The sequence below is a fragment of the Macaca thibetana genome, chromosome 11 (genome assembly GCF_024542745.1).
Source record: "Macaca thibetana thibetana isolate TM-01 chromosome 11, ASM2454274v1, whole genome shotgun sequence".
In the NCBI taxonomy this organism is placed as follows: domain Eukaryota; kingdom Metazoa; phylum Chordata; class Mammalia; order Primates; family Cercopithecidae; genus Macaca; species Macaca thibetana.
Window position 1 is genome coordinate 31,061,345 of NC_065588.1, and position 24,679 is coordinate 31,086,023.

General features: G+C 49.3%; 1 protein-coding gene across 1 annotated transcript in view; it reads left to right on the forward strand.

The window, feature by feature from the left end:
• TSPAN11 (tetraspanin 11) overlaps positions 1-24,679 on the forward strand; it is a 70,891-nt gene that overhangs the window by 16,150 nt on the left and 30,062 nt on the right. The window contains exons 2-3 of the mRNA XM_050750337.1: positions 11,453-11,547; positions 21,168-21,359. Coding sequence (XP_050606294.1) covers positions 11,464-11,547; positions 21,168-21,359 — 276 coding nt within the window. The 5' untranslated portion in view covers positions 11,453-11,463. The remainder of the gene's footprint in view (positions 1-11,452; positions 11,548-21,167; positions 21,360-24,679) is intronic.

Sequence of the window (24,679 nt, forward strand, 5' to 3'; positions counted from 1 at the left end):
AAGTTCTGACTTCAGACTGCAGCTTTTTTGAAAAAGAAAAAAGGATCTAGGAAAAGCATGGCATGTGTGTGGCATTGGAATATTTACCAAAAAAGAAAGAGAAACACACATAGCAAACCATCCAGGGACTCTGTCTGTATGTCTGCATCTAGAGAACAAGGACAAGTCAAACCACTTGCCTAATGATAGGAGCAGAGTCCTGACTAAGACATGGAATGCAATTTGTTACTTGCAAATGAAGTAAAAAAAAAATAGTCATGTACTTAGGAAAACATGTCTCTCAGGGCATAGAGACAAAGAATTCTTAGTGCTAGGGTTTTAATTCAAGTTCTGCTTACAGCACCATCCACGTGACTCTGTACTTAGCAATCTGACCCCAGGTTTAGTCCAAAAGAGTTGCCTGAATTCATTTACCTGCACACAATGAACATGGTGATAGAAAAGGCCAGCGGTTGCTCAGAGACCCCCGCCCAGCCTGTGCCTCACTGTGGCACTGGCAGCCACTGGATCTCTTGGCCTAAGTCAAGGAGACAGAGGACCAGGGAGAAGTTGTGATTCCCTCCAGAGGGTTCTCCAAGCAGTTTGTTTCTTTGCAGTGACAGCCATCATGGCCCTGCTGACTCAGGTTCCCTTAAGGGTCAGAGAACACTGTCCCTGCTGCCTCCCACAGCGCCGACTGGGGTCTCTGCCCAGGGCAGATCCCCTCATTCTTAACTTCCACCAGAGACCACCAAGCTAAAAGAAACTACAAGAAACCCAAACTAGATCTGCGCAAGGAAAAGTCAAACATCTGCTCTGGGTGTCCGGGTCTCACTTGCTGGGTCTCAAACATCTGCTCTCATGTGTCTGGGTCTCCACTTACTGTTCTGTGCCTCAGTTTTCTCCTCTACAAGAAGGGATGATAATCCATCATGGGATTATTTTAAGGATTAAATTAATTAATGCACATACATCACTTGGTTTGCGGCATGCCTAGCATGTGGTTAGCATTTAGTAAATGTTTATGTTTATAATTAGTGTATCTGCCAATGAAAATGTTGTTGGTAGCTGTGGAAAGAACACTGGCCTGGGAGACAGGAAACCAGATCCTGCCCTGCCACTAATCTGCAGTGTGACTTTGGCCACAGTGTGACCTCCTGTTCCCCGACCCCAGGCTCCACCAAACAGGCTCAGCTTCCTTGATTCTCACACAAAGGAGCTGAGCTCAGGATCCTTTTGGCTTCTTCCAGCTACCCCATTCCAAGAGTCTGAAGAAGTCTCACTTCTATGACAGCTTCAGGAATATGGACAGTCACAGTGTCCACTCATCGGGAATGGAGCAGGAAAGTGAAAATTAAATAAGAGGGAAACGGGTACAGAAGGACAAGGCTGTTGGCATGGGGTGTGGAAATCCACATGCAGGGACTGTAACCAAGTTTCATCTGAGGCCTAAATTAAGTTATAAATTAAATCATTTAGACTGTTTTTTCCTTTCCAGCTGTCTTTGGTCATCGAGCAGGCATGACCTTTTGTTGGCCAAGAACTCAGAGGTAGAAACTGGCACTTATTTAACCGAAGGGATGCAGAGTGGGGTCTAGCTTATCCCCTAGGGCAAACACACTAGTTTTGTGGGGAGTTTTCCTTTTTTTTTTTAATGACAGATAAAACTGTATGTATTTACCATGTACAACAGGATTTTTGAAGCATATATACATTGTGGAATGACTAAGTCTAATTAACATAGGTGGTACTTCATAGAATTATCGTTTTGTGGTGAGAGCATGTAACATTCACTCTCTTAGTGTTTTTCAGGAATACAATATATTATTCACTATAATAATCTTGTTGTACAATGGATCTCTTGAACTTACTCCGCTTGTCTAAAAATTCTGTACCCTTTGACTATCATCTCCCTAATCCCCCTCACAACCACCCCAGCCCCTGGGAACAACCATTCTGTTTCTATGGGATCAATGATTTTAGATTTCACATGTAAGATCATATGTTGTTTGTCCTTCTGTGCCTGGCTTATTTCGCTTCACATAAGCCACTTCCGTGTCTACATCCAAAGGAAGCGAAGTCAGTATGTGAAAGAGATATCTGCACTCCCATGTCCACGTCAGCACTGTTCACAGTAGCCAAGATATGGAATCCACCTAAGTGTCCATCAACAGATGAATGGATGAACGGAATGTGTGTATATACACAATGGAAGACTGTTTGGTCTTTTAAAAGAAGAAAATCCTGTTGCTTGTGACAATATGGTTGAACCTGGAAGACTTTATTTAAAGTGAAATATGCCAGCTTTGTTTTTATTTTAGAAGCACCAAGTTCCCCAGAAGCCCTCCCCTGGATATGGGATGCTCCCCGCTTAGGGAATAGAGAGTCAGAGTCCCCCAACCTGAGCTTTTGCTAATGGGAGCTTTTGCTAAAAAGCTGATGAGATCCCAGGAGTAGAGGATGTGGAGAAAGGGAGGCAAGTCACAACTAAGTGAGGCCAGCCAGACTGTTCCAGGCCCTAACCCGAACCCGACTTCCCAGTGCTTCCTGTTGCACTGGCCCATGCTGCCCAGCCGTTCCCCGAGGCCTTTGCTCACACTGTCCCCTCCGCCTGGGCAGCCCCTGCTCCTTTTCTGCCCTCAGAAACCCTGCCTGTCCTCAAGGACCAGATTAAATGCCCCTTCCTTTTGCCATCCCCCTGCCCCCACCATCCCTGTCTGGCAGAATGAACACCCCTCCCTCTGTGTTCCCATTATCAACACAGGCCAGCATCTCAAAAGTGCTCCCGTGTCTGGAAGTTGTTTATATGCCTGTGGCCCACCCTGCATGGCTCTGTCAGCTCCTGAAGGAGTTAAGTCCAGTGATTCTAAGTACCAGGCCTGGCACCTGCTGGTGACTCCACACATCTTTGAGTGTGTAAAGGATGTAGCTGGCCCAGGGCCTGAAAATGCCTTGTATTTATGTCTGATTTATAAAAATCAGCTCCCAAGCACTCCTCAACTCCCTGCCAACCATCACCATTAAAGGACTCAGCTCTCCCGCTCAGCCAGTAGTTGTGGTCCCTCTGCTTCTGGTCACTGGCCCTGGCCGGAGCCTTGCCCTGTTCACTGGGACTCCCAGCACATCTGGCCAGCCAGCTGGGCCCTTTCTACATGTCCCTTGTCTTCTCTGTGCTTTGACCCTCATTCACTTAGGGAAGGGGGGATCCAGCCGGAGACACAATGATCTCCAAGTCTCACAGCCCATGACATTACACATCCGGCCCTGAAGAAAGTCACCAAAATCCATCACCTCACCATCAAGGCATCTGCGGTTGCTTTTCTGAGATGTCCTATGGCCTGGGTCCTGCCTATGACATTAACGGCCCCCAGGGCCTGCTGGCTCCCCCTGAATCCCAGCTTTGTTCTGCAGTCAGAACCTCAGCCTGGAAGAAGGCCCACTGAGGCCCGTTACCAGGACATCTGGGAAATCCTTGACATTTCAACAGGAACTGTGTCCTAAATGTGAGTTAGCATGAGAGAACACGGCCACCCTTGTGCTCCGCCCCACTCAGTTTGTTTCAGATGTGAAGGATACTTACACTGCAAGGTCGTGAACTTTCAGAACTGGAAAGGGCCTTGAAGAACATTGAATCAAAGTGTGGTCCCGAGACCAGCAGCATCTGGGAGCAGTGGCCAGCCATCCTGGTTTTCCGGTATTACCCAGGTTTAACACTGAACAGCATTACCATATTCCAAGAAATCCCTCTGTCCTGGGCAAATGGGGATCATTAGTCGCCCTTCTGAGAGCAAATTCTCCAGGGTCTCACCCTAAACCTAATGAATCAGAAACTTTGGGGGTGGACCCAGCAATTTGTGTTTTAACAAGCCCTCTAGATAGTTCTGAGACTGGCTCAGGAGAACCACTCTGCTGATAGCTGGGAAAACAAACACCCTGAGAAGACAGTAACATACCTCACGAAGCACAGGCAGCAAAGAAGGGCAGACCCAGAGAAAGGGTCCTGACTGCACTGTGAGGTTCAGCTGCCCCAGCTCAAGCCAACAGGCTCGGAGAGTTACCCCACAAACTCCATCAGCCTGCTAAGTAAATATGGTACTGAAAAGGACCCAAACCACTTGCTGTGGTCCACGGGCACTGGGTGCCACTCTGGGGATCTGGGAAGGTGGGGACAGCCACCTTCAGAGAGGATGGGATCCCTCTGAGCCCTGAGCATTTGGACAGGCAGAGAGGAGCAGGTGTTTCTGATTCAGATCACAGCGTGAATGACCTGGAGCAGGGATGCAGCAGGGCCTTTCAGAGGCCAAAGAAAAGACCAGCTTCACAGAGGTGGGGGGTCTGGGGGTATGGTCCCTCTCCTTTGTCCTCCTGGGCCTGTCCGTGATTCTGTGTCCAGTGTTGATTACCACCCCTGGGTGGGAGTCTCTGCCTTGCCTGCCCCCCGCTCTCTGGCTCTTGCCCCTTAGGGACACCTCCTCCCATTGGTTCAAGAAGCCCAATTCCTGTGAACAGAAATAACCCACTTAGGAAGGCCAGTCTGCTTCCCAGAAATCAGAAGACACTCCTCAAAGCTCAGCGAAAACAATTTCAGGGGATTATCCAAAGTCCAGGTCCTTCCGTTCACTGGTGGGGGCAGATGAACCCACCTCAAGTGGCATATGTTTGCTTCTCTCCAGGGGCTACTGCAGCCATTACCATGCCCACCTCGTGTATCACTCTCTAGGCAAAGAAAAATTGTGGGGTGCAACAAGGTCCTAGACAGGGGAGTTCATTGGGCAGCCAGAAGGAGGGCTGGAAGTGGTTGCTAGCAATAGTAGCTCCTCCTCTCTCCCTCCTTCAGCCCTGTCCCCTTTCCCTAGAGGTAGCAGAGCTAAGTGGGCTTTGGAGCCTTTCCCAGTGCTCTAGGCATGCTCCAGCCTCCCTTCCTGACAACACAAAAGCGCTTCTGTATTAGTCCGTTTTCATACTGCTGATAAAGACTTACCTGAGACTGGGAAGAAAAAGAGATTTAATTGGACTTACAGTTCCACATGACTGGGGAGGCCTCAGAATCATGGCAGGAGGCAAAAGGCACTTCCTACATGGTGGTGGCAAGAGACAATGAGAGAGAAGCAAAAGCGGAAATCCCTGATAAGCCCATCAGATCTCGTGAGACTTACTCACATCACAAGAATGGTACACGAAAGGCTGGTCCCCATGATTCAGTTGCCTCCCCCGGGGTCATTCCCACAATACATGGGAATTCTGGGAGATACCATTCAGTTGAGATTTGGATAGGGACACAGCCAAACCTTATCATTCTGCCCCAGCCCCTCCAAATCTCATGTCCTCACATTTCAAAACCAATCATGCTGTCCCAACAGTCCCTCAAAGTCTTACTTCAGCATTAACCCAAAGGTCCACGGTCCAAAGTCTCATCTGAGACAAGGCAAGTCCCTTTCACCTATGAGCCTATAAAATCAAAAGTGAGCTAGTTACTTCCTAGGTACAATGGTTGTACAGGTATTGGGTAAATACAGCCATTCCAAATGGGAGAAATTGGCCAAAACAAAGGGGTTACAGGGCCCATGCAAGTTCAAAATCCAGCAGGGCAGTCAAATTTTAAAGCTCCAAAATCATCCCCTTTGACTCCAGGTCTCACATCCAGGTCACGTTGATGTAAGAGGTGGTTCCCATGGTCTTGGGCAGCACCAGTCCTGTGGCTTTGCAGGGTGCAGCTGCTTTCACAGTCTGGCATTGAGTGTCTGCAGCTTTTCCAGGCACATGGTCCAGGCACAAGCTGTCAGTGGATCTACCATTCTGGGGTCTGGAGGACAGTGGCCCTCTTCTTACAGCTCCACTAGGCAGCTCCCCAGTAGGCACTCTATGTGGGGGCTCTAACCCCACATTTCCCTTCCACACTGCCCTAGCAGAGGTTCTCCATAAGGGCCCTGCCCCTGCAGCAAACTTTTGCCTGGGCATCCAGGTGTTTCTATATATCCTGTGAAATCTAGGCAGAGGTTCCCAAACCTCAGTTCTTGACTTCTGTGCACCCACAGGCTCATCACCATGTGGAAGCTGCCAAGGCTTGGGGCTTCCACCCTCTGAAGCCACAGCCTGAGCTTTACGTTGGCCCCTTTCAGTTACAGCTGGAGCAGCTGGGATATAGGACACCAAGTCCCTAGGCTGCACATAGCAGAGGGACCCTGGACCCGTCCCACAAAACCACTGTTTTCCTTCTAGACTTCTGGGCCTGTGATGGGCAGGGCTGCCATGAAGACCTCTGACATGCCCTGGAGATATTTTCCCCATTGTCTTGGGGATTAACATTTGGCTCCTCATTACTTATGCAAATTTCTGCAGCTGGCTTGGATTTCTCCTCAGAAAATGAAATTTTCTACTGCATTGTCAGGCTACAAATTTTCCAAAGTCTTATGCTCTTCTTCCCTTATAAAACTGAATGCCTTTAATAGCACCCAAGTCACCTCTTGAATGCTTTGCTGCTTAGAACTTTCTTCCGCCAGATATCCTCGAGTTCAAAGTTTCACAGATCTCTAGGGCAAGAACAAAATGCCGGCAGTCTCTTTGGTAAAACATAACAAGAGTCACCTTTGCTGCAGTTCCCAGCAAGTTCCTTATCTCCATCTGAGACCGCCTCAGCCTGGACCTTATTGTTCATATCACCATCAGCATTTTTGTCAAAGCCATTCAACAAGTGTCTAGGAAGTTCCAAACTTTCTCACATTTTCCTGTCTTCCGAGCCTTTCAAAATATTCCAACCTCTGCCTGTTACCCAGTTCCAAAGTTGCTTTCACATTTTCTGGTATCTTTTCAGCAATACCCCACTCACTGGTACCAATTTACTAATATTAGTCCATTTTCACACTGCTGATAAAGATGTATCCAAGACTGGGAGGAAAAAGAGATTTAATTGGACTTACAGATCCACATGACTGGGGAGGCCTCAGAATCATGGTGGGAGGCAAAAAGCACTTCTTACATGGTGGCAGCAAAAGAAAACGAGAAAGATGCAACAGTGGAAACTCCTGATAAACCCATCAGATCTTGTGAGACTGATTCACTATCGTGAGAATAGTACGCGAAAGACTGGCCTCCATGATTCAATTACCTCCCCCTGGGTCCCTCCCACAACACATGGGAATTCTAGGAGATACAGTGCAAGTTGAGATTTGGGTGGGGACATAGCCAAACCATATCAGCTTCCTTTCCCAGGCCGCCTAGCTGCTTCCCTCCTGGCCTTGTCATTTGAAAATATCCACCTCCCGGTCTCATTTCCTCCCACCTCATGGTGCAGCCCTAACCCCCCACCTGTCCTCCATGGATGAAGGTGAGCCCTTGCTAGTCCTCATTTGACTGAGACCTCTTGGCAGCATGTGGCACTGTGGACCACCCTGTCTTCCCTGGCTTCCAGGACCCTGCACTCCCCTGGTTCTCCTTCTACCCTCTCCCTCGCATACCATTTTGCTGCCTGGTTTCTTCTTCCTCCACTGGCTCTCTTTTTAGACAGCAGGGCTCCTCCTCAGAATCTTTCCTCCCCTGCCTCTTACACACACTGCCTGCCTGATGGAACCTCCTCTCTGTGCTCTTGAGGAGTCTGTGCCCTGCTCTGCATCCCCCACCCCCTTCTCTTTCTTGGACTTAAGCGCCACCATCCTGGGGTCAGCCTTATCTTCAGGATGCAAATCCAAGTCTCAGAGCTTGGCACGTAAGGTCACTTTTGACCCCCTACATATCCTTCAGCTCTCACTCCCTCCACTCATACTCTGTACCAGTGGCCTCCAAAGTGGAGACAGACAGTACACTGGGGTGCAGGGAGGACTTACTAGAATCTGTATCCCTAATTATTTTTACCTTTAAACAGTGCAGAATTAAACTTTGAATATCTGCATATAGATTGATAATAGTACATGAATAATATTTATCAATAAATTAGTGGAGGCAGTTGTACAGTCAGAATTGCTTGGCAACCACTGCACGGCATTATCTCTGGTCTTGCTGTGTAAGACCTGCCATGCCCCAGCATGGGATGCTCCTATACACCATAGTACCCACTGCTTCCTCTGCTGTGTCAGGGTGATATTAGCTGCGAGCAATAGCATATTCAAACATGTAGCCGAAAGAAGCTACAAGTTTGTCTTTGTCTCATGTAAACTCAGTCTGGAGGTAAGCAGCTCAGGGATGGTATGGCAGCTCTAAACTCATCTGAGACCCAGATTCCGTGAACCCATGGTTTCCAGCTCCTGGCCCAGGATGGCTGCTTGAGCTCCAGCCATAACATCAGCATTCCAACCAACAGAAAGAAAGGGTGAAGAGAGACATCCCCCCCACACACACACATTAAGGATACCTCTGATTATTAGAGATAAAGAATGACATTTATTAATGATGAAGAGTTTGATCCACCAGAAGGATATCACAACTCCAAATTTCTTTGCACTCTATAAAATATCTACAAAATATATGAAGCAAAAATTAACAGTATTAAGCAAGGGATAGATAAATTCACAATCATAGTGGGAGTCTGGAATATACCTTTTTCAATAGCCAATAGAACGTATCAGTAAGGATATAGAAGATGTGAAAAGTACAATTAACAAATTTGATCTAACTGACACATACAGAATTTGTACCCTATAATGACAGGATTCTCATTCTTTTCAAATGCCTGTGAAACATATGTCAAAAAATGATCCTTGTAAGAAGTTGCCTATACCACTTCTTATATACCATTTACCGGCCAGCAGTGAATCCTCCTTCTAGCAGGACGGGAGTCTGGGAAATGTTGTCTGTTCCAGGTGACTAAGTATCTAACTAAAATTGAGAGGTTCTATTCTAACAAATACTAGGGGGACCAGCAGTCTCTGGTCCCTCCCCTTCCTCCTTTGCCCTGGTAGATCTCGTCCTGTGAGTACTGCACAGTGGGTAAAAGCTTGAGCCCAGAAGCAGAGATTCTTTATTCAGCTCTGACTTTGTCATTTACTTGTTATGTGACTTTAGTTTAATTATTTAACCTGTCTAAACCTGATTATATTATGAAATGGGAATAACCCTATTTCATAGGGGTATTGGGAAGATGGACTGAAATCATGAGTGTAAAGCACTTAGTTCTGTGCCTGGCACATAGTAAGTGTTCCATAAATATTAGCTACATAGAGAGGTTAAATAACTTGCCCAAGGTCACACAGCCAGTAAAATGACAAAGCTAGCTTTCAGATCCAGTCATCTGGCTGCAGGCTGGTACTGACACTTCTTTGGGGCCTCTGCCACCCCCAGCACAGTGCCCCACATGTGGTGTTGGGGAAAGGAGCACTGAATGGTGGAGAATAGGAAACTCAACTACAGATTAGCCATGTGACCTTAGAAAAGTCATTTTTAAATACACATCTTAAATATGTAAAATTCCTCATTCTTTCTGCAGAAGATTGAATTAAGTGAGCCCAAAGGTTTCCCCTGACCCTGACATTTTGTGGTTCTATCTTCCCTACCACTAATGACCAAAATTTTACCATTAGAATGGTTTCTTTTCCTTAAGCCTTGTCTTCTGTCTGAAGTTCTTTTTAAAAGATACAATTTTCCTTTAGAGGGCAGGGTCCTGACTCTGTGGTTTGAGTAAGTGAATCAGGCCCCTTTGCCGCAAGTAGAGAGAAGGTTCTGGGGCAGAAGTCCAGTGGCCCTGCCTGGAAGGGGAGGGGTGTGCACAGGGAGAGAGACTGCAGACAGGAGTGGCCAGGCCCCACAAACTATGCCACTTGCTAAGGGCCTGCGGTGGCCCAGGAGACGCTGCACCTGCTCTCTTGTCAGGACTGACTGCATGACCGTGAAATCGCTCCCGTTACATCCCCTGGCCGACACCATCCACGGCCATATCTTATAGGCTTTCTTTTTTTCTCCTTCTGTATTTATTCTACCACCCTACCTCGAAAACTAAATTGGAGAAAAATGAGTTTTGTCTTTTTTTAACGAGAAGACTAGCAGTCTTAAATTGCCTTCTTCAAAGTCTGCAAATAGAAATCACAAATAAGTCAGCCACATTGTCTTTTCTCTCTTCCTCTCTTCCTGTCTCAGTGAGCCCATGAGCTTGAAATAAGAGGCAGAACAGTGGCTCAGAGGAAATAACTGGGGCGTGGCCAAGCACCAGTCCAGGAGGCAAGAACAGGATGAAAGGAGGGCCCAACTGGGGGTTGGAAATAATGGAGGAAGAGATGGAAATGCTAAATCCCCCTGGCCCAGCCTATGTGTCTTCTCTGCAGGCCCAGCAGCCATGGTCCATTATAAGACTGAACAGGATGACTGGCTGATCGTCTGCCTGAATAAGCATAAGCTGTGCCTCATTGCTTATGGTTCTGAAATAAAAGAGGTTCCCAAAATGGGGGTAATTTCTTAAAGACCAACTACTCTGTGAGTGTGGGTGTGCACGTTCCCGGGGCAAATGTAGCTCAAGAAGGGGAAACTACAAAGGCTTCAGACTTTCTGAGGTTCAGACAGAGAAGCAAACAAGATTACCAGGCACAGTAGGCCCTCTCTGCCTTTATCACCACCGTTGATGTCATACTTCCCAGAGAGTCCATCAGTGGTGTCAGGACAAGAGATAGCATGGTGCTGGGGTAAAGACGGGAGTTTTAGGACTGGAGTCTTAGGCCGTCACCCCAGTTCTATGACATGTAATAATGGGTAACATTGATTGAACACTTACTACATGCCAAGGACTATGTTAAACACTTCACATAGATTATTTCATTTAATCCTCAAAACAACCCTATGATATATGTGTCATTATCCCCACTTACAGATGAGAATGCTGAGGGATGGGAGGTCACATAACTTGCCCAAAGTATCACACATCTTGTGACAGATCAGGGTGTGAACCCAGGGAGTCAGACTCCAGGGGCTCTTGTACTTCTTCCTGCCAAACCACCAGGCCTGTCTGGGCCTGCTTCCTCATCTGGAAAGTCAAGCTGCAGCAGCCAGGTCGGGTGGACTGGGTGATCACTGGGGCCCTTTCCAGCACAGGTGCTCTGCTCTGGGGTTCATGCCGCACCTGTGGATTCAGAGTCCTTTTCAAATGATGCAGAGTGCAAGTTTCCTATGCAAAGTAGTGATGCTGAATATGTGTGTGTGTGTGTGTGTGTGTAAGACAGGTAAACTTGTGTCCTGCAACCCTGATGAGACAGGACAAGAGATTAAGAATACAGTAAGACCAGCGCAAAGTCTGTGGGAGAATTGTGGGTTAGAACTTTGTCAGGAGGACAAAACTGACATCTAAAGTTCTGGAAGATTCTGCCCCACTTCACCTCTATTTGATGTCCTTAGCAATTCCCAGATCTTTGCTCCATGCTACCCATGCATAGCCTCAAAGTCCCCCGGCAGATAGGTTAATGAGCCCTTCGAAGGGAACCTTGCCAAGATCCTCTGGCACTGGGAAGGACAAGGTGGTTCTTGGTGATTCCCTGGCCCAGCATATGTGTCTTCTCTGCAGGCCCAGCAGCCATGGCCCACTATAAGACTGAGCAGGACGACTGGCTGATCGTCTACTTGAAGTACTTACTCTTTGTCTTCAACTTCTTCTTCTGGGTGAGTGAATTTTGCACACACATCCTCTTCCCAGAACACTGAATGAGTCAAGCCACCTTTTTTTTGTGTCACCACTTTGAGGTTGATATCTTCCAAATCAAAGATCAACGATCAACCATGGATGAACTCTTCCCACTTTAAAGCGAATATGTACATTTGCTACTGAGAAGGAAGAGAAGAATTGGGTCTGCAGGTTGGCATGGAGTTCGTACCACCTGGTATCTGAATAGAGGCACAAACATAAAAATAAGCTTTGTGTTCCAGCCCTACTGTATGAAGGGTCCAGTTCTTTCTTCCACACTAACTTGTTGCACCAGTGCCTTTTGGAAAATGTGACTGCCTGAAATAATAACTTGTTTTCCACTGAAGTCCATTCGCCTTTCATGGTTAACATTCTCCAGGCCCAGGGCAGAGAAACAGAAGTCCTGGAGGCTCCGACTACTGCTGCCTGTGATGAAAATGATCTCTATGGCGACTCCCCTCAGGAGCCTGTCTGGGTGAGGTCTTCCAGAGGGGTGTAGTCTGTCCACTTGAAGCAATCATCTGGGTAATTGGGAGCAGAATACCATCAGTTCCCAAAAATAGACACTGGAATGTATATATTTGTTACGACAGTCTCACTAAATTTGAGAAGGTAGAAGGGTGACAAGAGTGCAGGCTTTGCAGGCAGCTGGACCCATGCTCTGCTGACTACTAATGGTGGAGCCTTGGGCAGGCTACTTAACTTCCAGGAATCTGTTTCCCCAGCTACAATTCAATGATAAATTCTAGCCTGTTGGGGTTGCCTTCAATGAATGTAGTATTTTGAATATATTAGATGTCAAATGCCTAAAAATACCAGCCAATCAACCCATGATAAGGCATAGCTGGGCTTCCTGCTACCATGGTAAGGGAGAAGACACTTGACAGAGTCTTAGAAGCATCTCAGAAAGGCAAGTGCAAAGGTGGGGGACATGTCTGAGTTTTCTGGGTCTTTCCTACAGGGGCTTGCTTAAGATTGGAAAAGACCATGACGTGAGAGTTTAGGGTGGGTAGACATGGCAAGGCAAGAGTTCTGAAGAGCCTTGGAGAATAGACCAGTCATTAGATGCTATCTATTAAAAAGTTGTGCAGTCTGCTATTTGTTTAAATGTTTGCAAAGTTCCTGAAAGGAATAATAAAATAATTTGTCACTTTTACCTTCCTGGACGAGAGTTTCCTGCAGTACTGAAGTCGTGACGGTGAAGATGGTGCAGTAATAAAGCTGTGTTGATATGGATAGGAAACTGTGTGGTAGAGATGGTTTCCATTCTGAGGGACAAATCCAATAGGGCGATAAGGATTCTTGCTAAGTAAGCATTTCTTTTTAAGAATAACTTTATTTCCTGATTATAAAAGTCTTATGTATCCACTACAGATAATCTCTAAAATATTAAAAAGTATCATAAAATGAAAATTGTTTTTATCTCACTATGTTCATTTCAAAGTGCCATACACTGGATGGCTTTAAACAACAAAAATTTATTCCCTCACAGTTCCGGAGGCTAAAAGTCAGAAATCAAGGTGTCACAGGGCCAAGCTCCCTATGAGACTTGGGTAGAATCTTTCCTTGCCTCGTCCCAGCTTCTGGTTGTGGCTGGTGGTTCTTGGCACTCCTTGGCTTGTGGCTGCATCGCTACAGTCTCCAAAGCCTCTGTCATCACACACTGTTGTCCCTGTGTGTCTCTGTCTTCACGTGACATTTTCTTCTTACAAGGACACCAGTCATGTTGGATTAGGACCCACCCTAATGACCTCATCTTAACTTGATTACATCTGTGAATATCATATTTCCAGATAAGGCCACATTCTCAGGTACCAAGGGTAAGGATTTCAACATATGTTTTGGGGGACCCAGTCCAACCCAAACCACTGGCCACCCCAGGAACAGCCACTGTTGACATTCCCTCTAGACTTTGCTTTGATCAGGGCAGGAGATGGTGGTGACTTGCACTGTGGGAGTGTCAATGGGGATCTAAGTATTTGCAGAGAGTGAAGGGATTTAAAAGGTGAAATTGTCAAGATTGAGTCCTTAACCTAAAAAGGCATCTGGGACGTGTGGATGGTGGATGGTAGAGCTCTTCATTGTAAACAGGAGACCAAGGTTCAACCTCAGTCTCCAATAGCGCTGGCTTTAAGACTTTTGGGATCATGTCCCATGTAAGATATACGTGGAAGCATAAGAAATAGTTATGTGAAACATTGTTCACCAAAGTAAGTTTACCCTTATGTTGCGTGATGCGCTCAGATTTTTTTTCTATTTTGATTATTTCCTTCTTTTTGTTTTTAGTGCAGCTTACAACCCACTAAACTTAATCACAACCCTAATGGGTCACATTCCAAAGTTTGAAAAATTCAGAGTCATCTTCACCTCCACCTGAACGAGGTCAGCCTTCAGATGGCAATCCTTCCCCACCACCCTGTCCCTCACTCCCGCCTCCCGCCCCGGCCTCCACCACCTAGAATTTCAGTTAAGCTGGTGTTGATTGGATGATCCTACAGAGCAGGGAAGGAACCAAAAATGCTGACACTTTCTTGCCTCCTTTGCAACCGTAAAAGAAAATGTGGTCCAGGGTTTCCTCTGTGGCCACCCAGGAGATGTGTTTCTTTCCCCTCCCTTTTCTTCCATGGCTCCCTACGGCTCCCATCGCCCCTGCAATGGTGTTCTCTAACTGATTATTTTAGTCAGCCGCTTGGCTGTGTTAATAATCAAACCTTTTCTAGCCTCTCAGGCGCTCTGCCAGGCTATGGGGAGCACTGAGGAAGCAGCTGCCCCCTTGCCTGGAGAGGCTGCCTCTGCTCCACAAGCTGTGTCCCGCCCTTGAGCATTAGCTGAGGCCTTGGTATTTCCTCAGGGACCAGGGATACATGGGGCTAAGACAGGTAGCAGAGAAGACGGAGGACTTGAGCCCCAGCAGGGGAGTGAGATGACTTGAGAGCATCACTTCGGGAGTCAGGGAGGCCGTGGGAGGGAAGCACCTTCTGCCGAGGCTCAAAGCCCTTCTCTTGGTACATCGACATCCCACCGAATGTGGCCACTGCCCACTTTCCAGGCTTGCCATCTAAGAAAGAGCAGGTGATGGCTTTTCTGCTACACCCCTACTTGAGATGCTGAATGGCCTGGGACCACCGCCCCCCAACCATGGTCTTCTGCCCCGCTGTGCTGTCAGGATCTGCTGGGAGGCAGAGTCACAGTTGAGGGGGATGTGCACTTGGTCTGCACAGCGCCATGGCAGATGAGACAAGTCAGGACGAAGCCTACAGTAACCCCTTCTAGCTGCTCTGCTGTAGCTCAGGACTCTAGGCCTGCTGTAGCCCAGACACCAGTGACTTGCTTCCCAGGCCAAGCAGCTTCATTGTGGGTCAGCAGCCCGGTTGGTTAAATGGGCACTAAACTGAGCATTAGGATTCTTAATTTCTGCTCTCCACACTTCCTTTGGCCTTCTTGTGGGACTGTGGAAAACTCACTTCTCTCCAGGCCTTGGTTTCTCCATCCAGAATATAAAAGGGGTTGAAATCAATCAGTCCCTTCCTCCCTCCCTCCCTTCCTCCCCTGCTTCCTTCTGTCCTCCTGTCCTCCCTTCCTCCCTCCCTCCCTCCCTTCCTTCTTTCCTTCCTTCCTTCCATCCATGTGTAGCCCTCTGCTAGGGATATTAAGATGAACGAGATTTAATCAAGAGGCTAAAAGAGGAGGCACACAAGGTATCCAATAAAATAAATAGACTATGAGTGTAATTATACAAACATGTGCAAGACATGGAGTTGGTACAGAGGACAGAATGATTTGCTGGGAGATGGGGCAGGGACAGCTCCAAGGAAGGTTTCCTCTGGGCTCTGAGCTGGGTTTGGAAGATGAACAGATGATCACATGTTCCCTCCCAGCTCAACCCTTCAGTAAGACTCATGAGATTTTGCTCTTGTTATAGGGGTAGATGGGAGTGGGGAAGACAGCAGAGGAGGTAGTGTTCTGAGGTTAAAGGCAGAGAGCCAAAAACAAGGATGCCTCAAAGTGGAAAATAGCCCTTAGCATGACAAGCCTATCCTTGAAGATTCCATAAACCAAGGCAGCAGGAGCATGGGCAGAGCCGGAGAGAAATGCATGCCTGGCACTCAGAGAAGGTCGTTCATGAGGAGGGTGAGCAGCAGCACCTGATGCATGCTTTTGTGTGCCCTCCTGGAGAGCTCGGCAGCTCGGGCATGGGACTGGGGTGCCTGCCTGCGTGTGGGCATAGGGCTCAGCTGTGCTGTATCAGGACTGCAGCCCAGGGTTCAGCTGACTCTTCTGATGTGGGAATGGGAAACCATTCTTTAAAAGAAGTTGAGTCTTGTTCAGACCTGGTCTCCCAGTCCTCTCCCTGAGCCCCCACGCTGTGTTTGCTCCCCATATTAGACCCATTCACTTCTCCTTCATAGCACCCTGGTGATTACTAAGTCAGGTCTTTCAACCCAGTGTCCTACAAGTGATCCTGGGGCAGGGGCAGTGGCAGTGTCAGGCATGGGCCCCATGATGGCCCAAGAGCCTGGCATCATCATAGCAGGTGCACAGTGGGTATTGGTTGAAAGAAGGAATGAGAGTAACCAAGCATCAGTCTGACCTTAAGATACCTAGGGCGCAACCCCAGCCTTTCCAGGAGCCTCTTCTTAATGACCCAGAGAAAAACCCATTCCTCACTGGGACTGCTGGGACTTTGTAGACTGCCCCTTTAAAAATCAAAACAGCCATAAAGCAGGAAAGAGAAACACTAGCTGTTGCCCTAGGAGCTCAGCAGACAGAGGCAGGTAGGGGAGCAGGTGCCATTTCCACAGCCCTCTGCAGAGCCCCATCCACTGAGTCCCACACTCACTGGGGCGGCTCCCCGGTGCCAGGCCGTGTGCTGGGCTGTGTTCTGAGGGGAGTGAGGGGCCCCCTGCCCCAAGTGCCGAGGGCTGCTGTGAAGTGAGCAGCACCACAGGCTTGCAGGAGAGGGATGAACTCACCTGCCCAGGACAGTCAGAGCAGGTGCCACACTCAAAATCTCAAAATGGGCCTTAGAGGCTGTGTAGGAGTTCAATGGAAGAGGAAGGGCAGAGAGAACAATGTGTGAAAGGTGGGCAGGAATAAGAGCCTCCCTGAGGCCCACAGAGGCTGTCTTGCTTATCCAAATCCACACAGCCAGTAAACAGAGGGGCTTGGACTCAGACACCGCGCCACGTCGCAGAGTTCACCCTATTTCCCACTCTGCTAATAGTGCCTGAGTTATTAGGTAACCACACTGTTTTCAAGAAAAAGCAACTACTTAGTTCAAAGTGATTAAAACCCAGGAAAAAAAAAATACAAAAATTAGCCAGGCGTGGTGGCACGCCCCTGTAATCCTAGCTACTCAGGAGGCTGAGGCAGGAGAATCTCTTGAACCTGGGAGGCAGAAGTTGCAGTGAGCCGAGATCGCGCCATTGCACTCCAGCCTGGGTGACCAAGGAAGACTTCGCCTCAAAAAAAAAACAAAAAAAACAACAAAAAAAAACCCAGGTGTGGGGAAGGAAAATACCAGAAGATGATGCCAAAAAGTCAGGTTAAGGCCAGACAGTAAGAGCCCCGAGGCCATGTGAAAGAGTTTTTGGGCTGGGTGCCCTAGGCGTGGGAGCTGGTGGGGACTTCTCAGCCGGGGGTGCCTTGGGGAATCAGCCTGTGGCTGGAGCAGGAGTCAGGAGCCGGCAGCCGACTGTGGTGGGGAACCAAGTTGGTCAGTGTGGCGGGGAAATGGAGACAGGTTTGAGGGCAGAGGGGAATTGGCACATGGTTGTCGTTGAGAGGAGGAGGAGCCTACAGTGACCCTGCGGTGTCTGAGGTTGGTAGGTGATGGCACCATGGATGAGACTGAGCAGGGAGGAGGAGCACAGATGATGAGTGTGGTTCCCATGGGTGAGCTCCTGTCCAACCCCAAAGGCTTTTCAGTCCAGTGTGGGGCTTGGCATGTAGCAGGTGGCCAGTAAACACAAAGTCTGCTATCACCCTGTGCACTTCCCTTCACCCTGTGCATTTCCCGCGTCCTGAGCCATGGGCTCCTCCTCACTGAGGGTGGAGAACTCCCCTGCCCAGAGGATCCTTCTGTATTGGGATTCAAGTGGTCCTGGCTCCTGCCCCATCCCTTTCCTTCCCTCATTGTGGAAGCCCTGTGGTAGCAAGACACAAAGAAAAACGCCTACAGTCACTTTTATACCCTCTGCCTGCTTTCCTCCAGGTCTGCTGCCTTATTTCTCTCAGCCCTTAGGCATGTGCAGCCACTCAGGTTAATGCTTCACCCCATCATGTTTCTTTCCTATGAATGGAAAGTTCCTAAAATTACACAGCAGGGGTGGCCTGCTCCGCCCCTCCTGGCCGGCTTGCATCCTCCGTTGCCTGGCTTCACCCTCTGCAGGGCTTGCCGGCTAGTCAGCCACAGGCTATGGCTTTGAAAAATGTAGTTATTGCCTAGGCCTGGTGGCTCACGCCTGTAATCCCAACACTTTGGGAGGCCGAGGCGGGTGGATCACCTGAGGTCAGGAGTTTGAGACCAGCATGACTGACTTGGTGAAACCCTGTTTCTACTAAAAATACAAAAATTAGCCAGGTGTGGTGGTGCATGCCTGTAATCCCAGCTACTCAGAAGGCTGAGGTGGGAGAATTGCTTGAAAACCTGTGAAGTGGAGGTTGCAGTGAGCCGAGATCGCACCACTGCACTCCAGGCTGGGCGACAGAGCAATAAAAAAAAAAAAAAGAAAAGGAAAATGTAGTTATTACCCTCACGGAATACCACACCAGTTTCTGTAAAGAGCCAAATACTGTTGAATCAACTGTATGCCAATGGTTGTTGAATAGTTCAGTGGTGTCAGATCTTTCCCCACCCCATCAGTCCCTCTTCCTGCCTCTTCTGCTGCTCTCTGCTGACTTAGGCAGTTTCCAGATGGCTTGAGTGACAGCCAGGAGCCACTGGTTCAGAACCATCTTGCCGGAGGTTCTTTGGCAGAAGCTTGACCTCCAGTACTAAGAGGGGCAGTTTAACCATGTGGAAGGGACCTCAGAGATGTTCCCATCCAGTGCCCCCAGTTTACAGATGAAGAAACTGAGGCTTAGAGGGGCTGCGTGTGGTTAGTCAGGCGCACAGTCAGAACTAGAACCCAGGCTGCTGACTTCTGTCCTCCCGTGACCCCCTCTGGTGACCCATCCAACAGTGAGCAGTGTTCATTTTCCTGCCCAGAGAAAAGCTTGTTTTCTAAAGAGATGACCATGTCCCAAGCAGGTCTTCTGAAGGAATGAAACCTTCTCATTCCTTACAGCTAAGCCTAAGGACTGGGACGGGTGGAGGCCCTCAAAACATTAGATCCTGGGGAAAGCAATCAAAGGGCTTCCCAGTAGTTATAGGCTGGGAACCACCTAGATAAGCCTGGGAGAGGGGTGGAGGCCCTCAAAACATTGGATCCATGGGGAAAAGTAATCAAAGGGGTTCTTAGTAGTTACAGGTTGGGAACCACTGGTCTAATACATCCCTTATTTAGGAGATGAAGAAGCTGAGGTCCAGAGAGAGGTTAAGGGACTATGTTGAGGTCACACCGCTAGTTATGCAAAGTTGGGACCCTCACCCAAGCCTTCCAGGCATGCTGAAGGGGGCAAAAAGAATTCCATGCAGGATATTTGGCTGCAAACCCTCACTTTACACAATTTTGTTGACCCAAATTCAGGAAATCCCTCACTGGTCATGGAGGTTGTGTGAGCCACAGATAACCTATACCCACAGAGAATTTTAAAACCTATTCTAGGATTTCACTGAAGCTAAGATATCATCAGTGGTAAGATACACTATTTGTTTTTTTGTACCACTAAGAAAAACTGCCAAGTATAATTATAAAATACCATCAGTCATAAGATACATCCCAATTGTAGAGATGTTAAAATGTGAGAGAAAAATGTGTGCATCATGGAATTGAAGAAATCTGCGTGATAGCCACTCCCATTCTGTTTGCTGTAGCCCAGATGGTGTCCTTCCACCTGGCTCTTTCACCTGGTGGAGGTGCCAGTGGAGATAAAATGGCACTTTGAAGAAATAGTATCTGTTACAAACGGAGAAGTAGAGGAGCAGGCCCAGCCCAGTCTGTGGGATCTGGGTAGAGTCGTGGATTTGCTCTCTCAGGAGACGTGGGTTTGAATCTCAGTTCTGAAACTCTAATGGTGTCGTCTTGGGCACATTCTTATTCTCTTCAAGCCTCAATTTCCTCATCTGCACAATGCAGAATATGTGCCCTGCCACCCTGCTGCATGCCCACAGAACTGTTGCAAAGCTCAGAAGAGAAAATGGTAAATATGTGTTTGTTAGATCCACAAATGTCTGTGAATGCCCAGAAGGAGAACTGGGAAATGACAGGGTAGGTTGTGTGGAGTCTTCCTGGGGCAGATGGGGAGCTCCTCTCGGCAACAAGGCTCGGGGGGCATGGACAGGGCCCAGGGCACTTCTCTAGCTTTGACCACACCCAGGACCCCTTGAGGAAGCATTCCTCAGCCATTAGAGGAACGAGACCCATCCTTAAATGGGGGCAGGGAGACTAGCCGGCAGAAGTCCACCTTCCCAGGAGCAGATGGCAGAGACAGTCAGAGGTCCCAGGGGTTCTGTCCCCAAATCCTGGGCAAACACCCTCGTACTCCCCACCTGGCATGCTGAAGATGCTGTGCATGTGTGCATACACACACATTATGCCCTGCCGGGTCCAACAGTCACAGAAAGCGTAACTTGGCTTCATTGCAAATAGAATCAGCCAAGCCGAGCCATCCCTGCCCTATTTCCCAACTCCAGTTTCTAAGGAGGCGTCCCCCCATCTGCAAGTCAGGAGGGTCCTATCTATCCCTCCCTTCTTCTCCGGACCAAAGGAGAATCAGACAGTTAGCAAAAAAGTTTCTCCTCCTGCAGTCCCAGGCGGCTCCAGCCTGTCAAGCACCCTGACTCGTCAATCATGGAGGCAGCGTGACTGAGTGGGCAGGCCCTGGGCTCTGAGTTCTCGTCCTGCCTCTGCCCCTACCCCTGCCCCCAACTAGAGGCAGGACCTCGGGCAATTTACCTTTCCCCCATGGGTCTCAGTTTCTTCCTATGTATAGTAGGGATAAAAAGCCCAGCTGTGCTTCCCAAATGGGCAAACATAAGGATTAAACAAGGGGCGGTGCTGGAACAAGCCCCACCGGGGAAGTGTGGACAGAGGGAAGGAGTGCTTTGAGGGGAGAGGAACCAAGGGTGGCAGGAGTTGGGGAGGTGAAAAGTCAGGGAGGCAGAGGGACTCAGATACGTTGGTCATCGCTGAAACTGCAGTCCTCTCCCCCGGCCTCATATGCAGTAGGCCACCACAGTAAAAAGCACCGAATTCACAGTCGGACCTGGATTCCAAACCTGGCTCTACAGGCTGCTTACCTTGGACAAGTCTCCTAACCTCTCTCAGCCTCGATTTCCTCATCTATAAAATTGGGTAACCATACCATTCTCGCCTCCTTTGGAGGAATGAATGAGCCGGTGCAAAAGAAGTGCCTGGCGCCCTGTGGGCATTGAATAAATGGCAGCTGCTGAGGCCCCCACCACCCCCTGCTCTAACCCAGTGGTCTCCTGCAGGTCGGGGGAGCAGCCGTCCTGGCTGTGGGCATCTGGACCCTGGTGGAGAAGAGTGGCTACCTCAGCGTCCTGGCCTCCAGCACCTTTGCCGCCTCCGCCTACATCCTCATCTTTGCGGGCGCACTTGTCATGGTGACCGGCTTCCTGGGCTTCGGTGCCATCCTCCGGGAGCAGAAGGGCTGCCTCTCCACGGTCAGTGCCCACCCCGTGCTTGGCAGGGAGGGGGAGCCCTGCACCACCCAGTCAGGTTTCCAGCAAGCGAGAGGGGCCCCAGCCCTGGAGTGGGAGGGGCTGAGGCTGTGGGAGAGCCAGAGAGGGGGTGGCGGCTCCTGGGTCTGGTGTTTGCCACGGTCTCCGGGTTCCTAGGACCCAAGCAAGCAGGGCCGTCTCAGTAGCTGCAGTGGCAGCTCCTTCTCCACATCTCCATCTCTGTCTCCTTCTCCCACTCCCCTTCTGCCTCCTCCTCCATTTCTTCTTCTCCTCTTCTTCCTGCTCCTCTCCTTCTTCCCCTCCTCTCTACCCTTCCCCTCATCCTTATCCCTTTTCCTTCTCATTCTCTTTCTCCTCCTACTTGCCCTCCTCCCCTTCCTCTCCCTCCTTCCTCCTCTTCCTCCTCCTCTTCCCCTTCCTCCTTCTAGGTTTTATTATGGCAGTTTTCAAAGATATACAGAAATAACGAGTGTTTTTCATGAAGCTCTGTCTTCCCTTCACCCAAAGTTCAACAATTACCATCTCATAGCCGATCTTGGTTCCATCCACTCTCTCACCTGCATCCTGCCCGCTTCCTAACCCCAGGGTGGTTCTGAAACAGTCCCAGACAGCATGTCATCTGTTAGTGTTTCAGTGTGTACCTCTAAAACTTCAGGACCCTCTTCTAGAAAACGTGATAACATTACCATTATCACACTTTAAAACAATTAACAGTCATTCCTTAATATCATGAAATACCCAGGCAGCTTCACATCTTCCCAATTGAACCATAAGCTGTCATTGTGTTTACATTTGAGTTAGAATCTAAATTAGGCTCATGTGTTAAAACTGGTTGCTTATCTCCTAAGTCTCCTAAACTGAAGGCCCCCAGAGTTTGGATTTTGAGCTATTTTCCAGCAGGTGGGACGTGTGCTGAGAGCCAGCCACGCCACCACCCACCCCCACATGGGGCCTACCATGAGGATTTCCAGCAGGGCGATGCAGGTCGGTCAGCTGAGGTCCTTGAGAGCCATGTAGCCCATCCCAGATCTGACCAACGTAGCCGGATGAAGGCACATGACATGACTGACTAAAACCAGGCATGTAGGGTGTCTAGGGATATTCCCTGTGGGTGGCACTGACTAGCCATGAGGTTTACGGGGATCAGTGCAGTTGGGCCCAGAGAGAGAACCCCTCTCCTCTGCAGTGTCAGCAAGCCTGTTTGTATCCTGTCTGGCTCTGCACCCCTTAGCAAGTAGGGCCTTCAGCCTGGCCTCAGGCTTCAGGCTGGGCCTCTGGACCTCAGGCCTGGAGGTCTGCCCATGAGCAGGCTGCTGAGCCGCCTGCCCTCACCTGCCTCCTTCCTTCCGTTGGGTCATCTAGTTCGGAGAGGACAGGACTCACCTCTGGACAGCTCGAGAAGGAATGCAGAAGCCCCCACCGAGCACCTTCCTTCTGACCCAGAGCCATCTGTCCTGGTTCTGTAGAGCCACTAAAGGCCAGTGCTCCTCTGCAGCACTGGGAAACAGGCCCTGCATTCCTCCCTGAGCCCACTTAGAACACAAATGGCCACTATTTACTAGAGCCACCTCCCTGTATCCTCACTACAGCAACCTGCAAAGTCCCGGTAATCTGAACTCTGTGCCAAGCAAGTGCCGTGCTCAACACTCATGCGCATCAACTCACTCAGTCCTCGCCCTGCCCCGAAGAGCAGCAACTCTTACTCTGTGTACGGACGGGGAAGAAACAGCAGAGGCAGGTGAAGCGGTTTGCCAGAGTCACCTGGCAGTTGTGTTCTTTTAGGTGATGGTCAGTCAGGTGTGGCCACAGGAGGGGGCACAGGACAACAGAGTTTACCAGATTCATAGGTCCTAGACCGAGCCTGTCCAACCCGTAGCCCACGGGCCGCCTGCAGCCCAGGACAGCTTTGAATGCGGCCCAATACAAATCCGCAAACTTTCTCAAAACATGAGACTTTTTTGTGATTTTATTTTTCTTAGCTCATCAGCTATCATTAGCGTGTTTTATGTGTGGACCAGGGAAGCCAAAAGATCAGACACCCTGTCCTAGACAGATTCACTGCACACTCCACCAGGAGTGGGGTGGGGGGTCACACGGGTGGAGAACTAGGGCTCCCCAAGCAGGCAGGGAACAGAGAGTGAGTGTCAGGATGGCACCATCAGAAAAGGCAGGAGGGGATTCCATTGGTGCATTTGAATATCATTAGATCACAGTCAGGGGAGGGTAGCAAGGGGAACCTGTAGCAGGGCCAGCCCTGGCGTATCTGCTCACCCCAGCAGGTGCGCACAGCCCGCATGTAGGGATGTGGAGGCAGAAGAAATGCAGAGTTTTAAAATGCATGATACACACTGCTGGTGAGCGGCATGTGGTCTGCCTCCAAGCCCACGCTGTCACCCACCTCACTCTTCTACATCCAAAGAGGTCATATTCACTCCCATTTTCCAGATGACGAAACTGGGCTGAGATGTGGAGCAAGTAATGCCTGGAGCTGGACTGTGCATTACAATCTGTTGGAATCACCTCTAAGAGTCTGCTTCCCTGGGGAGGACAAGCCTGATGGGAGGCAGAGGGACCAGAGGCCAAGGGGGAGGATGTGTGCAGGGCACACCCTGCCCTCCATCTCTGGAGAGGTCTTCATGGAGCAGTGGCTTTCAGAGATCTGGTTGGTAACAAGGGAGGGCTCCTTGCAGCACCTAGCCCAGAACCCTAGGGCAAGATATGGGGGTATGGTGGGGGGACCCTAGAAGCCTCAGGTATCTCAGTGCCTCCTTGCTCCCATTATAGTAAGGAAAGAACAGCACACCTGGGTCAGAGCATATTCAGTTTAGAAGGGACCTTGAGGGTCACAGAGTCCAGTGCTCCATCCAAAGGTTACAGGCTGAACGACAGTGTCTGGGTGAGTGTGTGGGTCACCCAGGCATTAGTGGGAGACACTCAGAATTATTGGAGTGTTTGGAGAATAGTGTAATCATAGGAGCTCTTCTCCTTGGCCATCTCAAAGGCCAGAAGGGAAGCCTAAGCTTTAGCACCTGACCACGCTGTGCTCTCCAAGCCACCGATCACAGCCTCCCATTCCACACTTCCTCTCACACCATCCATTCATGAGATCTGTCCAGACATCCAGGCTGATCCATGAAGAATGAACGTCTTCAGCCTCTGCATCTCAACCTGGCTGTCACTTAGTCTAGGCGGCCTGCCCAGAGGGAACCAAGCCCTGTGCCTGGGCCATGCAGGAGAGATGTGGAGAGTCAATGAAGGTCAGGGCCTTGTGCTTGCCTAAAGGCTTGCTGGGCACCTCTTGC